The following is a 13,574-nucleotide window of genomic DNA, read 5'->3' on the forward strand; positions in this document are numbered from 1 at the left end:
CAGTTTAATTCAGCTATGTTCTGTGTGTTGCAACCTGGTGCCGGTGTTTGTGTCACCTCACTAACACACATACAGTCATGGACACACATATTGGCAGCCCTGCACTTCTGTCAGATAATGCACCACTTCTCCCAGAAACTTGTTGCAATTACAAATGCTTTGGTGTTCACATCTTCTTTCTTCGTCTGCATTGGAACAACACAAAAAGCGGAGGAAAAAAGGCAAATCTGATAACATTCCACACAGAACTCCAAAAATGGACAGGACAAAGTTATTGAAATTCCAAATTGTAAGAAATAATTGTATTTAAAGCATGTAATGCTCCTTTAATTTGTATTTAAACTCACCTGGGGCAAGTCACAGGTGCTGGCAATACAGAATTCACACAACCAGTTAAAATTGAGAAAAGTTGACTCAACCTTTGCATTGTGTGTCTGTGTGTACCACACTGAGCATGGAGGAAAGAAAAAAGAACATGGAATTGTCTGAGGATTTGAGAACCAAAATTGTGGAAAAGCATGGACAATCTGAACTACAAGTCCATCTCCAGAGATGTTAATGTTCCTGTGTCCACTGTGCGTAACGTCATCAAGACCTTTACAGCCCATGGCACTGTACCTAACCCCCCTGGACGTAGACGGAAGAGAAACATGTATGAAAGATTGCAACGACGGATTGTTCGAATGGTAGATAAACAACCTAGATCAACTTCCAAACAAATTCAAGCTGACACAGGGAACAACAGTGTCAGCTCTCACTATCATCCAGAAATGGTTTAAGGATCTGATGAGAAAAGGGACGAGGCCAATAGCCTAGCAAGACGAGGGAGCTGAGTTTTTAAGCTGGAGAAGAATACTAAATTCTATTGATGGAGATCACAGTGCTATTAGTTATTTAATGCATAGCTTGTATTGGGACAGCTTCTCTAAAGATGGCAGCGGTGGGATTTGAACCCACGCCTCCAGAGAGACTGGAGCCTAAATCCAGCGCCTTAGACCGCTCGGCCACGCTACCTGACTGTAGGCCTTTTAAAGCTGAGCCTGCCACTCTCCCTTTTAATGGACTTTAATGGAGTCGAGAAAAGAGTTTGGAGATTTGGAACAAGGTCAGAATGAGATGGTATTCTGTCCTCTTTCGCTGTGGAGCCATCCTAGCTTCTCATCTTTGAAAATATGGCAGTGGTGGGATTTGAACCCACGCCTCCGGAGAGACTGGAGCCTTAATCCAGCGCCTTAGACCGCTCGGCCACACTACCCCTTAGTCTCAGCAGAAGATAGTCAAACCTCTTTCTGGCTTTAAGGATCTGATGAGAATAGGGACGAGGCCAACAGCCTAGCAAGACGAGGGAGCTGAGTTTTTAAGCTGGAGAAGAATACTAAATTCTATTGATGGAGATCACAGTGCTATTAGTTATATAATGCATAGCTTGTATTGGGACAGCTTCTCTAAAGATGGCAGCTGTGGGATTTGAACCCACGCCTCCAGAGAGACTGGAGCCTAAATCCAGCGCCTTAGACCGCTCGGCCACACTACCTGACTGTAGGCCTTTTAAAGCTGAGCCTGCCACTCTCTCTTTTAAGCCCTGGAGAGTTCTGAAGTGGCCAGCAATGAGTCCAGATCTAAATCCCATAGAACACCTGTGGCGTGATCTCAAAACAGCAGTTGGGAGAAGGCACCCTTGACATGTGAGACCTGGAGCAGTTGGCAAAAAGAAGAGTGGTCCAAAATTCCAGTAGAGAGGTGTAAGAAACTCATTCATGGTTACAGGAAGCGATTGATTTCAGTTATTATTATACACCAAAGGGTGTGCTACCAAATTACTATTAGCATTTTGTCTAGTCCATTTTTTTTGTTCTGTGTGGAATGATATCAGATTTGTTCTCTGCTTCTCTGTGTTGTTCCAATGCAAACAAAATAAATAAACATGTGAATACCAAAGCATTTGTAATTGCAACAATTTTCTGGTAGAAGTGGTACAGGGGTGCCAATATTTTTGTCCATAACTGTATCATACTAACACACATATCAACTAGTCAGCTGCTTATCAGGGTTAGGCTTAGTGGATAGTGAGTTGGACTGGTGATCAGAAGGTCATGAGTTCAAATCTCACCTGGTTAACACCATCACTAGTGTGCCCTTGAGTAAAGGCACTTGGCCTTAAGTTACACCAGGGAGACTGTCTATGTAAGTTGCTTTGGATAAAAGCTCAAAATGGTTCACATATGATCGAGACCTACAGGTTGCCCATATAGTTCCTATAGTTCCCCAGGTTCAACATTGGTGACCACAGTCCTGTTGTGGTGTGTCTCATGTGTCTCATGTCTGCAGTGTCCAGAGGGAGTTCAGAGTCACAGTCACAGTCCAGGGTATTCTGGGGGAGCCCCCCCTCTCTCTCCAGGTCCAGGGAAGAGCCTCCTTTGACCAGAGATTTGTGTCTCCACTGACTGATGCTTAGCCGTAGCCTGCAAGCACCTAACACTAAGAGAACCATATGCTGTTTTACACATGATTTGTATACATTCTTATGTATCAATGAGGTTATTGCACTTTGTGTAGAGGTTGTTTAGAGAAAGACATAATCAATTCAACTGTTTTAGTTTTATTGAGCATTCTGTTATTACATTGCTTACAGTGGATGGAATGTTATTACAATGTTATTACAATGTTATTACAGTTTTAATAAACCACTTGCATTACGTTTACAATCTCTGTGCATAACAAGACTAAAGGTCTCATTGAGTGGTTCACATTGTATATTCATAACTATTCAAATAAAACAATGTGAGAATTTACCATATTTTTAAATAAATCACATATTTACATTTTAATGCAGGATTTGAACAGGGCTATATACCTAAGAGCATTCTGAAATCAGAAATTCATGGCACTTCAAAATGTTAATCTGACTTTTAAGGCTTTAATATAACCTCTAAATGATGAATCATTAAGTTGTGCATCTATGTAGCAACTTCCAAAAAAATCTATGCACTTTGATGTACTTGAGGAAACAGACTGTTAGTACTCAGTACTTAGGACAGGAACACCTACTGTAGAGCTGAGATGCAGTTGGCCTGTAGAGACAACATAGCATGAGTAAACCAACAGATCCTTCCTACCATGGTGTAACATGGCATCACAAGTTGACATCCTTGCAGCTGTTCAGCTCCTCTACGGCCCAGGATACTCAAAGACCGCAGCAGCTCCCATGCCTGTTCCTATGCACATAGACACCACACCATACGCCCTGGGGGAAGACAAGAGTGCTTCAGTATCCAGCACTGAACATGGATGTGCTGAGTGGCCGTAATATATACTACAACACCATGTGTCAATGTAAACAACGAAACATAACCCTAAACGTTGCCTAAAATGTCCAAAATGCATTCCATTATGGCCTTAAGTCCTCCATTGTGTAAAAATAAGCTGAAACGTAACCCTAATTCTAAACATTACCTAAAATGTCAAAAATAGACGGCATTCCAATCAAATATGGATGAAAGTCCTCATTTGTTAAGTCCTAATGTTAAATTAAGCCGTCACATAAACCTAATTATGTTACGGAGTTATTATTTTCATGTTTCTTTTAACATGCTTTTACTTAACATCATCACAACACATTGCGGCGGTCTTGAGATGCACGGCAGTGTTACACAACACATTGCGGCGGTCTTGAGATGCACGGCAGTGTTACACAACAGAATGAGGATTGAGTTAAGGAATCCCAGAATGCCCTGGCCTCACCTCCGGCCCCTGCGCTTCAGCTCGTTCAGCAGTGTGACCACCTGACGGGCTCCGGTGCAGCCCAGGGGGTGGCCCAGGGCGATGGCCCCTCCGTTAGGGTTCACCTTCTCCAGCGGGATCCCCAGCTTCTCCACACAGTACACAGCCTGGCACAAAGCCCATATTTTATTTTATATGATACCTATATGGCAATTTTCCACTGGGGAACAAATTCACTCATAGGTTTGGCAACAGTATAGCAACAGTACAGCATCTGGAGAGGACTATTCCAAGCCAAGTGTGTTCCTCTGAGACTCACCTGGCTAGCAAAGGCCTCGTTGATTTCAAACACTTCGATATCAGCCACAGTCAGTCCTGACGGAGGGATTATTATACTTATTATGAATTTAGTAGGCAGTATGCAGTATATACTCATTGAGTATGCTAGTATGCAGTATGCTAGTATACCATTCCGAACACAGCCTAAGTGTCTTTGTAGGACAATCTACTCTGTATGCTGCAATTACACCTAGATTTCGGACGGAGAAGCGGCGAACAAGCCTCTCTCAACCGGCATTGTTTTTTTAAAAGCTCAAATTTGTATCAAGGTTTTATGAAAGTCCTTGGTTATCATTTTTAGATGACCAAATCTAAATGTGAGTGTCAAGCGGGAGTCCTCTTCACTCACCGGCCTGTTCTAGAGCAGCAGGGATGGCGTAGGCTGGTCCGATGCCCATGACGTCGGGCGGAACCCCCACCACCGCGCTGGCCCTCAGCACGCCCAGGACCGGCAGACCCCTGGCCTCCACCGCAGACCTCCGCCCCACCAGCACCGCCGCTGCACCGTCACTCACCTGGCTGGAGTTACCTGTTACCATGGAAACTATTATGTTCGCTATGTAATATAATAGATACACTGGTTAGTAAGAGAGCCACACATGAACGCAGGTCGAGACATTGGTGTCCGTTTTAACTCTGCTTTACTAGCATCAGAAACCACGTTATCAGTTACACTCAACGGGTGCCTAGAGCGCCCCCAAACACATGGGAATGACAAGGCATACTATTCGCACTATCAATGGAAAACATAACAGAAACACTCAAAAATACTGGCTCATAAAGAATGGTTTGGATGACACGGTAGGGAATGTAAACGCAGTTTTGCGTCTCACTAAGTCTATGGCCTGAAGTATGAATTAGGGCTGCGTTAAAAAAATTGATTTCCCGATTCTGAATCGATCTAATGAGCGATTATCGATTCATAAATCCCGAGATCGATCTTTCATTTTATTTTTATTTTTTTACTGCTTGCAGCTTCAACCCGCAACGAGATCTCGTTTTGTCCTGCTTATCTCTATCGTCATAATTTTTACATCCAAAATGCACCCAGACATCTGCCTTTAAACCTGGTCGTTGCGTGAGATATGATAAATTCTTGTAGCGCGAGATCTGGCCACGAGATCTCGTTGCGGGTTGAAGCTGCAAGCAGAAAAAAACAAACAAAAAAAAACATGAAAGATCGATCTTGGGATTTATGAATCGATAATCGCTCATTAGATCGATTCAGAATCGGGAAATCTATTTTTTGAACCCAGCCCTAGTATGAATCAAGCACATCCTACTGTATGTGTGTGACTACATACCTGCTGTGGTGCTGCCGTCAGGTTTGAAGGCCGGTCGGAGTTTGGTCAGTCCCGCCAGCGTCGTGCCGGGCCGGATCCCGTCGTCCTTGGTTACGGTCAAGGTGCGCTCCGAGCCGTCCTCGTCCACTAGCTTGGTGGTGACGGGCGCGATCTCCTGGTCAAACAGCCCCTGCTCCTGTGCCCTGCTCGCCCTGCGGCCACACAGAGTGTTAGAAGACGTGTGGAGTTAGTTGGAGGCACTCGAAGATACATCAAATCACTCCACTGGAGCTGAGGACCTTGAGAATGTCCACAGAATGAACACTCTGCTTACTTCTGCTGTGAGCTGAGGGCGAACGCATCCTGCTTCTCTCTGGAGATCCCGAATCTCTCCGCCACGTTCTCGGAGGTTATTCTGCATAAACACACGATCAGAGATCACACAGTGATAGCATGCTGAGCTACGGGGTTCATCATCAATAACGCTGTCTGGAGGAGCCACAGATGTCTGCAGCCTCATGTCAGAGCAATGCAAATGCATCCCATTGATATTCAGAACAGTTGTGCAGTCTGATATACAGCAGAGCAGGGGCACGGCCGACCACAAGAAGCAGCACTGTGTGGAACTAATCTGCAGCAGGAATGCTGGGGCCAAGGTCAACACCCAGTTTTGTATTCAAAGAGGCTGTTTGTAAGAAAAGAAAAAGAACACTACTGCGTTGCCAATATCTGGATGGATGTAGCCATTGTCTTGAAGTGGCAAACACATCAGTTTCATTAGTGTCTAACAGAGCTATGATGATAACTATTTGTGAAACTAAAAGGCAGCAGTCTCGAAGAAGTCGAATAAAGAACCCTGACCAGGTAACTACTAGAACAAAAGGCAGAAGTAAAGCACAGTAACAGTAGACACATGCCTGTAAATACACATGACGTCACATACAACCACAAAACACAGAACCATCATTCACTGAGCATACATACAGTGGAATTTAATCAAACCGCTCACATACAACAAGACACTATGAAGGTTCCCAGAGGGAGGACTTACCCCATTGGGATGATGCAGTCTCTGGCCTTGTCATTGTCACTGATCCTGGAGCTGACATCACCTGGGTCACCTGCAGAGCGCAGGGACATGCTCTCCACACTGAAACCAACAGACAGAAGAGAGATTCAAGAGACAGAACTACACAGCTCTGCTGCCCGTCTGCTCTGCCGCCGTGACCACATCACCCCTGTCCTCCAAAAACCTACACTGGCTCCCGGTCAAATACAGGATCCAATTCAAAATCCTACTCACCACTTACAAAGCCATCAACAATCTGGCCCCCTCCCTACCTTGCCGACCTCGTCCCCCTCCACACACCCTCCCGTTGCCTCAGGTCTGACGACCAAACCACCCTCAAGTGCAATACTGAAACACAACTGTGAACATTTCAAACCTGCAAACTGCGACACTTTAAATGAATGTGCAATAACACTATGTGCAATATGACAACCCTTGTGCACATAAGGTTCAGAGATAGGAAATGTTAGGATATTTATAGCATAGCATAGAGTACAGCACAGTGTTTTATTTGTATAGTATAGTACAGTGGATAGTGTATATAGCCTTTATTTATGTAAACCAGCTCTTTTCCCTTCTTGTTTTTAGTATTTCTTTCCTAGCACCAGGGGAGCCCCCCCCCTCACAAATTTCGTTGTATGGTACCTGTACTATAATAATGACAATAAAGACCATTCATTCAAGACCAGCAGGACCAAGCTCGCCTTCACCAGTTAACCTTCTCCCTCTCCCCTTCCCTTGTGTCCCCAGCACTACCTTAATACTATACTTTCTGCCCCTAGACTTTCTTCTATTTACCTTTTGTTTCTTTTTATTATTACTACTCAATCTTTTCAGTTTGGAAAGCATCTTTGAGTGTCTACAAAAGCACTATATAAGTCTAATGTATTATTATTATTATTATTATTAAGAGACAAGGATTGAGTCAGAGGGTTACAGGGTCAAATTCACCCATGTGAACTCTGAAACATGATGCATGCTTAGAAAATACGACTACTAACCCACAGGCAAGGCCCATGTCATAGGATCCACTCCTGATGGCTCCTGTGGACACAGCATGGAATTAATTAATAGAATCATTGCTAACATACTGTAAATGCTTCATGGTTTTGTGGCAGTGTAGACAATGTAATGTCGAGCCATACTATCTATACTATAAATGGGTAGATCCCATTTCACCCCTTGGCCCTCCATTTAAGCCCTACTCCTCAGTTTTGCACGTTCTCGTGTAGGGTAGGGGTGTCCCAATTCTTGTTTTCATGTAGAGGTAGGGCCAAATGGTAGGGCTACATAGCCCTCCAAACTGAGGTTTTTAAGGACCAGACTATGAAATCCCAGAATGCCTTGCGAATCATCAGCACGACAGTGAAAACAGGAATAAGCAGGAGGAGAAAACCACACATTTTATTATTTTCTTCGTTAATAAGGATTAAAAAAATTATGATAGCCATTGTATTATCTTAGTTTAATGTCAGTTCAATATATTATAGACATTTTCTTTATAACGATGTGTTATATGTTTGTGCCTATGTGTCTAGCAGCTAGTAGCTGTGTGTATAATGTTAGCTATCTAACGTTACATGTTTTAAGGCTGATTTGTGCATGACAGTCTAGCATTTTGACATATTTCCATGCCGCATTTCTCCCCTTTGATGGCATGATGCCAGAAATGTAACTAAAGTTCAGCTGCGAAGTTGTTGCACTGTTGTCCTATATCAGTGCAGACTGGCAGGGTAGGAGCATGGGTTTCTAGCCTACAGAACACTGCTATTCTGTCATGAACTGGCCTGATAATAAAGCATTGTTCTTTTTTATTTGATGACTTGTTTGATCGATTGATAGCGTGCAACCTAAGTTGTGAATGAATCGCGAGCGTCCATGCTTTTCTATGACACTACTGATGACGTATTGATTGATTGATTGATTGAAAACTTTATTAGAAGATTTGCAGAAGTAGGTACATGAAAGTACATATTACATACAAGGTCAACTAACAGGATAAAAACCCAAGAAAGCCACTGGCTTATTTCAATTGGGGTCCTTGATTTTCATTTTTTTGGTATCAGGGTCTTGAAGGGTTGTCCCATTTCATAGGGAAAGATATTCAACCACTACGGCTTGTGACTCTCTTCCGAGCACTCCGAAACGAGGGTTAGGGGTAAAAAAGGGAAATGGGATTGGGCCTTAGGGTGTGTTCTCACTAGAACATTTGCTTCACTTAGAATCAGAGTTTAGGATAAAATTCGCTTTGCTCTGCGTCGTTTGGAACGGTGAGAACGCGCATTCGAAGTCGCTCCCGGAGCAAACAACCGACGGATGCTCCGCTTGAAAAGGGTGGTTTCGCTCCGGTTAGAAACGACGCATCGAGGCTGTCCATAGGAAAACAACAGCGCACGCGTGTTGATCTGGATAAGAGCGGGACGAACGGGCAATTTTCAATTCTACCACGTCTGTTGCTTCGATTGCATATATTACTTCGTTTACATAAAGGGCTGTGAGAACGCAAATCAGAGAAATAATTTATGCGACAATGTTGCAAACTCATCCACTTGCTCCGGGTCCTGATTGGGACTTTCATGTGAGAACATGACCTTAGTCTTCTATACCTGCATTGCACTCAGAGGAGGCTGGTGGAGGTAGAAACCGGAGGACGGGCTCACTGATGCGTGGATATCTCTCGTGCCATTCCATGCATTACAATGAGCCCGTCCTACGACTCATACCTCCACCAGCCTCCTCTGATGTATTGAATGTGTTTTACTGTACCTGCTATGTTGAACAGGGCCTGGAGTCCAGAGGAACACATTCTATTCACAGTATAGACAGGCACAGAGTCTGGGAACCCACTGGGAAGAAGATGTTTATCTCATTGAATACCAGGACTGCAGGTTATGTACAGTACCGTCCATTTGAAACAGGTGAATCCCTCTCACCTGAGGAAGTGGGCCACTCTGGCCATCAGCGCCCCTGCCCCAGGCTGCAGGACGTTGCCTACAGGGAAAAGAGAGTGGGATGGAAGTCGTTAACAAAGGCAAGGCAAGGCAAGTTTATTTGTATAGCACATTTCATACAACAGGGGCAATTCAAAGTGCTTTACATACATTATTTAAAATTACACCAAGAGGAGCATAAGAAAATAAAAATTACAATGAATAAAAGCAAATATAAGAAGTAAATGGATAAAACATTTAAAAAGACAATAGTTAATGGAAAAAAGAAATTGATAGAAGTGTTTGTGTTTAATCATAACTGGTGCAAAACATGAAGGTACAAAGTACTGTATAGGCCTCCATAACTTCAGACCATACAAGTTGTAATAAAATGAGATCGGTGACACACATTTGTGGTAAATGACACATTAGAACAACCCCTTGGATGGAGTGACAAGGGTAAATAGATGTACTACTTGGATCTTGAATCTAATCTTGTTGGCTATGTCTCTCACTGACCCACGCAGACGTCCCCCAGCGTCTCAGGTGACAGACCCACGTCCACCAGGACAGCTTTCATCACAGCACTCAACATCTCATCAGGGGTGGTGTCCTGCCAGAGAGATCAGCATGGGGAGAGGAAGGAGAGAGAGAGAAGAAAGAAAGAGAGAGAGCTGAAACAGTGGGTTCGGTATATCATTGCATGGGCATTCTTTTTCACGAGTCAATCAGAGGAGGCCAGTGAGATATTCTTCTTTATATTAATTTCAATTCAAACCTCCTTACCTTAAACGAACCTCTTTTAGCTTTACCGAAGGCTGTCCGCAGCCCGTGGACCACCACCACATCCTCTGGGCTGCTGGAGGCCGGGGCCCGGCACTCTGCCCTGGAGACCTCCTAAAAAAACGACTGCAAGACTTCAGCTCATTCAAAACTCTGCAGCTCGACTTCTAACTAGAACCAAGAGGAGAGAGCACATAACTCCGGTCCTAGCTACTCTGCACTGGCTGCCAGTAACATGTAGGGTTGATTTTAAGGTCCTCCTCCTTATATACAAAGCCCTTAATGGGCGAGGCCCAAAGTACATTGCTAATTCCCTTGCCAATTATGTGCCCTCAAGAACACTAAGATTATCTATCGCAGGTTTATTAGAGGTTCCCAGCAACAGTCAGAAGAAGATCGGGAGCGCAGCCTTTGCCAACTATGCCCCAAAGCTTTGGAACACATTACCTTTAGAGATCAGGGATGCCAGCTCACTAAATATTTTTTAAAAGAAAGCTAAAAACGCACTTCTTCAATATAGCCTTCAACTAGCTTATCTGCACCTGCCTACTGTAGTCTGTCAATAAAATCTATAAGAAGTCTATTGATAAAGTCTATAAGAAGTCTATTGATAAAGTCTATAAGAAGTCTGTTGATAAAGTCTATAAGAAGTCTATTGATAAAGTCTATAAGAAGTCTGTTGATAAAGTCTATAAGAAGTCTATTGATAAAGTCTATAAGAAGTCTATTGATAAAGTCTATAAGAAGTCTATTGATAAAGTCTATAAGAAGTCTATTGATAAAGTCTATAAGAAGTCTATTGATAAAGTCTAGAAGAAGTCTATTGATAAAGTCTAGAAGTCTATTGATAAAGTCTAGAAGAAGTCTATCAATAAAGTCTATAAGAAGTCTATTGATAAAGTCTAGAAGAAGTCTATTGATAAAGTCTATAGTAGTCTGTAAATCTTTATCTTTTCTTTTGACTGTTTTCCCCTGCTTTTATATTCATTCTATGCTTGTATATGTTTTGATATTCACTTTATGTTCTTATTCCTGTTGTAAAGCACTTTGAGCTGCATTTCTTGTATGAAAGGTGCTACATAAATAAAGCTTTACTTACTTACCTCGGGGTGGGATGTGGGAACAGGATGATTGGGTGATAAATGACCAAACACGACTCTGACTCTGTGCATGGTGGTGATGGATGACAGTTCAGCTATAGCCTACTACACAACTGCAAAAGTCCCAATGTAATGTAATGTAATGTAATGCCCTAATTGTGTTTGCACATCCAGAGCGACCGTGCCAGGGTTTGATGCCTTCAGTGTTGCAACATTGTATCTAGTGAACTTTGTTCTCTTTAGTCGCGAAGTTCCTTGTTATGGTCAGGTGACGGCAGACGGTGGCTCTAGAGGGACAAAATAGATGCTGCTGCTAGCCTACAACGCTTTTTGTGCAATTTTTAGATTTCTATTTCTATATCTAGATTTCTTTTCTATATCTAGATTTTTTTCTCTCTATATATATATCGATAGGCTATCTGAGTTTTTTTTTTTCTCTTTCTTTCAAATGGCCCTTTGGCCAACTTGGAACCAAAGCAGATGTGTCTCCCCCATCACATCCACAGGGGGGCAGCACATCCTACCGTTCTGGGAGCAGCAGTCCTCACAGGAGACCCGCGAGCGTCACCATTTCCTCGCATCAGCTCAGCCTGGGGTGGACAGGCACGCACACAGCTCACACAGGCACACAGGGACAGACGTCCAGAAACTTTCCCCCGAACGAGAACGGCTGTTCTCCTCTTTTGCAGCTTCCAAGGGACGTTCGCAGATCCCAACTGGATTATTTCTAGACCAGGGGAGAGTAGGCTGCATTAAATACAACATTTTTTTGCAAATGTGGATAGAGCTTTTTATTTTTGCATTTTGTCAACTGTAGAGCTGAGCGCAGTTTCCGGATACTCCAGTTTCGGGGGAACGTTTTGGGTCTATTGGATTTTTCTCCATTCTTCTTGTTTTGTTGTTGTTGTTGGTGGTGTTGTAACTGCATGCATTAGTCCGCCAACTTCAATTGTCTATCACCATCAAAGGGTTTCTCCAAGAATGAAGACACACAGGTAACAAACAAGGTGAGAGGCAATGCATAAGTGGCAGAGGCTATACAGCCTTTCATGCTTCTTTGATTGATGAAGTAGCCAGAATGTTGCATATTGATCAACTGTACGTCAGATGTCCTATATTAACATGCACATGTCCATCAGATGTCCTATATTAACATGCACATGCACATGGACATCAGATGTCCTATATGAACATGCACATGGACATGGACATCTTCATCCATCCATCTTCATGTTCCTCATCTCCACCGTTGGTAGGTTGGTGGACCAACATGATCAGGCCAACTCTGTTGATGCCTTGGGATTTGTTTACAAACATCTCAAATGAAGAACATAGCCTAAACCATTATGCATGTTTATTGACAACGACTTACTTGCATGTTTATAACCGTATACCATAGGCCTACTGCCTACTGTAGATGTAGATGTTCCATTGTTTCATACGTACACTTGTATTTTAGTTTATAGCAGTTATGAATTTTTGGTTATGCACATTTTCAATAGTAGACCTGTATCTGCTCCTTTGACTGCAACAGTGAAATAGATAGGCCTTTGTCAACGACTTTGGACAAAATAAAGAGACTTATTGAGTATGATTGTCCAATCAGTGTGGTTTATGATTGATAAGATCAATAGATGCTGAGAAGATCATACATCATACCTGGATGTGTATATGTTGTGTGACACACATGCAGTTATTGGCATCATCATCATCATTACAGCTGTTGTGAAAGTAAGATATCAGCTTGGGTAATTTAACACTGCAAGTGAGGGTTGAGGTTGAAGATACATTTGGTGTCTGTTTACCTTAAAGGCAATTTTGTCTTTAACCTCCTTGATTGGGGTTGTGTAAGCTGACCCTAGAGCTGTGCTTGGGCCTTGGACTTCTCAAGTCTAATTGTTGGTCTGTGAGAAATCTCTCTCCTCTCTTTCCTGCAGTGCTGACACTCAGACCTTTCATGCTGAGGTCAGGTGGACCACGGCTTTCCCTTCGCAGGAGGGATTCCTGAAGGGTCTCTCTCTCTGTCTCTCTCTCTCTCTCTCTCTCTCTCTCTCTCTCTCTCTCTCTCTCTCTCTCTCTCTCTCTCTCTCTCTCTCTTTATTTATCTCTCATGTTGTATTTGTTCTTGTCTAACTGGGTCTCCTCTACTTACTGTGAAACTGGTCCCAACCCATCTCTACCCTTCCAGTCTCTACCCTTCCCAAAGGATGCAGTGCATTGAGCCTATTTTTAGTGGGAGAGGTGGGGATCCTGACAAACGCTGCCCGGGGCCTAGCCTCCAGTCTTTTGATAGCGCTATCTCTTAAACAAAGAACCATATAAAGGACTTCTAAATGGCCCCATTTAGTGT

The 13,574-nt window shown here is 43.2% G+C and overlaps 2 protein-coding genes across 2 annotated transcripts in view; one reads left to right on the top strand and one right to left on the bottom strand.

Moving 5' to 3' along the window:
- Window positions 1-2,455, top strand: part of dlec1 (DLEC1 cilia and flagella associated protein) — a gene marked incomplete at both ends in the record, with an annotated part of 33,586 nt that extends 31,131 nt beyond the window's left edge. Inside the window, one exon of the mRNA XM_080548908.1 lies at window positions 2,329-2,455. Within this exon, the coding sequence (XP_080405034.1) occupies window positions 2,329-2,455 (127 nt within the window). The remainder of the gene's footprint in view (window positions 1-2,328) is intronic.
- A 134-nt stretch (window positions 2,456-2,589) lies between these two features.
- acaa1 (acetyl-CoA acyltransferase 1) lies at window positions 2,590-11,427 on the bottom strand. The gene is made up of 13 exons (XM_080548886.1): window positions 11,228-11,427; window positions 10,128-10,238; window positions 9,861-9,954; window positions 9,345-9,402; window positions 9,178-9,257; window positions 7,413-7,455; window positions 6,394-6,492; window positions 5,677-5,757; window positions 5,364-5,554; window positions 4,409-4,588; window positions 4,040-4,095; window positions 3,742-3,887; window positions 2,590-3,244 (listed from the first exon to the last, which is right to left on the bottom strand). Exons 1-13 carry the CDS (start codon window positions 11,294-11,296, stop codon window positions 3,169-3,171), a joined length of 1,284 nt encoding a protein of 427 aa, XP_080405012.1. The 5' UTR covers window positions 11,297-11,427; the 3' UTR covers window positions 2,590-3,168.
- Between the last annotated feature and the right edge of the window lie 2,147 nt (window positions 11,428-13,574).

The sequence above is a fragment of the Nansenia antarctica genome, assembly GCF_963989245.1.
Source record: "Nansenia antarctica genome assembly, chromosome: 19".
Lineage (NCBI taxonomy): Eukaryota > Metazoa > Chordata > Actinopteri > Argentiniformes > Microstomatidae > Nansenia > Nansenia antarctica.

What these genes read in the sequence shown, in the direction of transcription:
- acaa1 (XM_080548886.1), bottom strand. Translation starts at nt 11,296, where the DNA reads ATGCACAGAGTCAGAGTCGTGTTTGGTCATTTATCACCCAATCATCCT. An exon ending in TGACGGCAGCACCACAGCAG is followed by an intron (nt 4,589 to 5,363) that starts GTATGTAGTCAC and finishes CCATGGTAACAG; the next exon opens with GTAACTCCAGCCAGGTGAGT. An exon ending in CTGAAGCGCAGGGGCCGGAG is followed by an intron (nt 3,245 to 3,741) that starts GTGAGGCCAGGG and finishes GTCTTCCCCCAG; the next exon opens with GGCGTATGGTGTGGTGTCTA.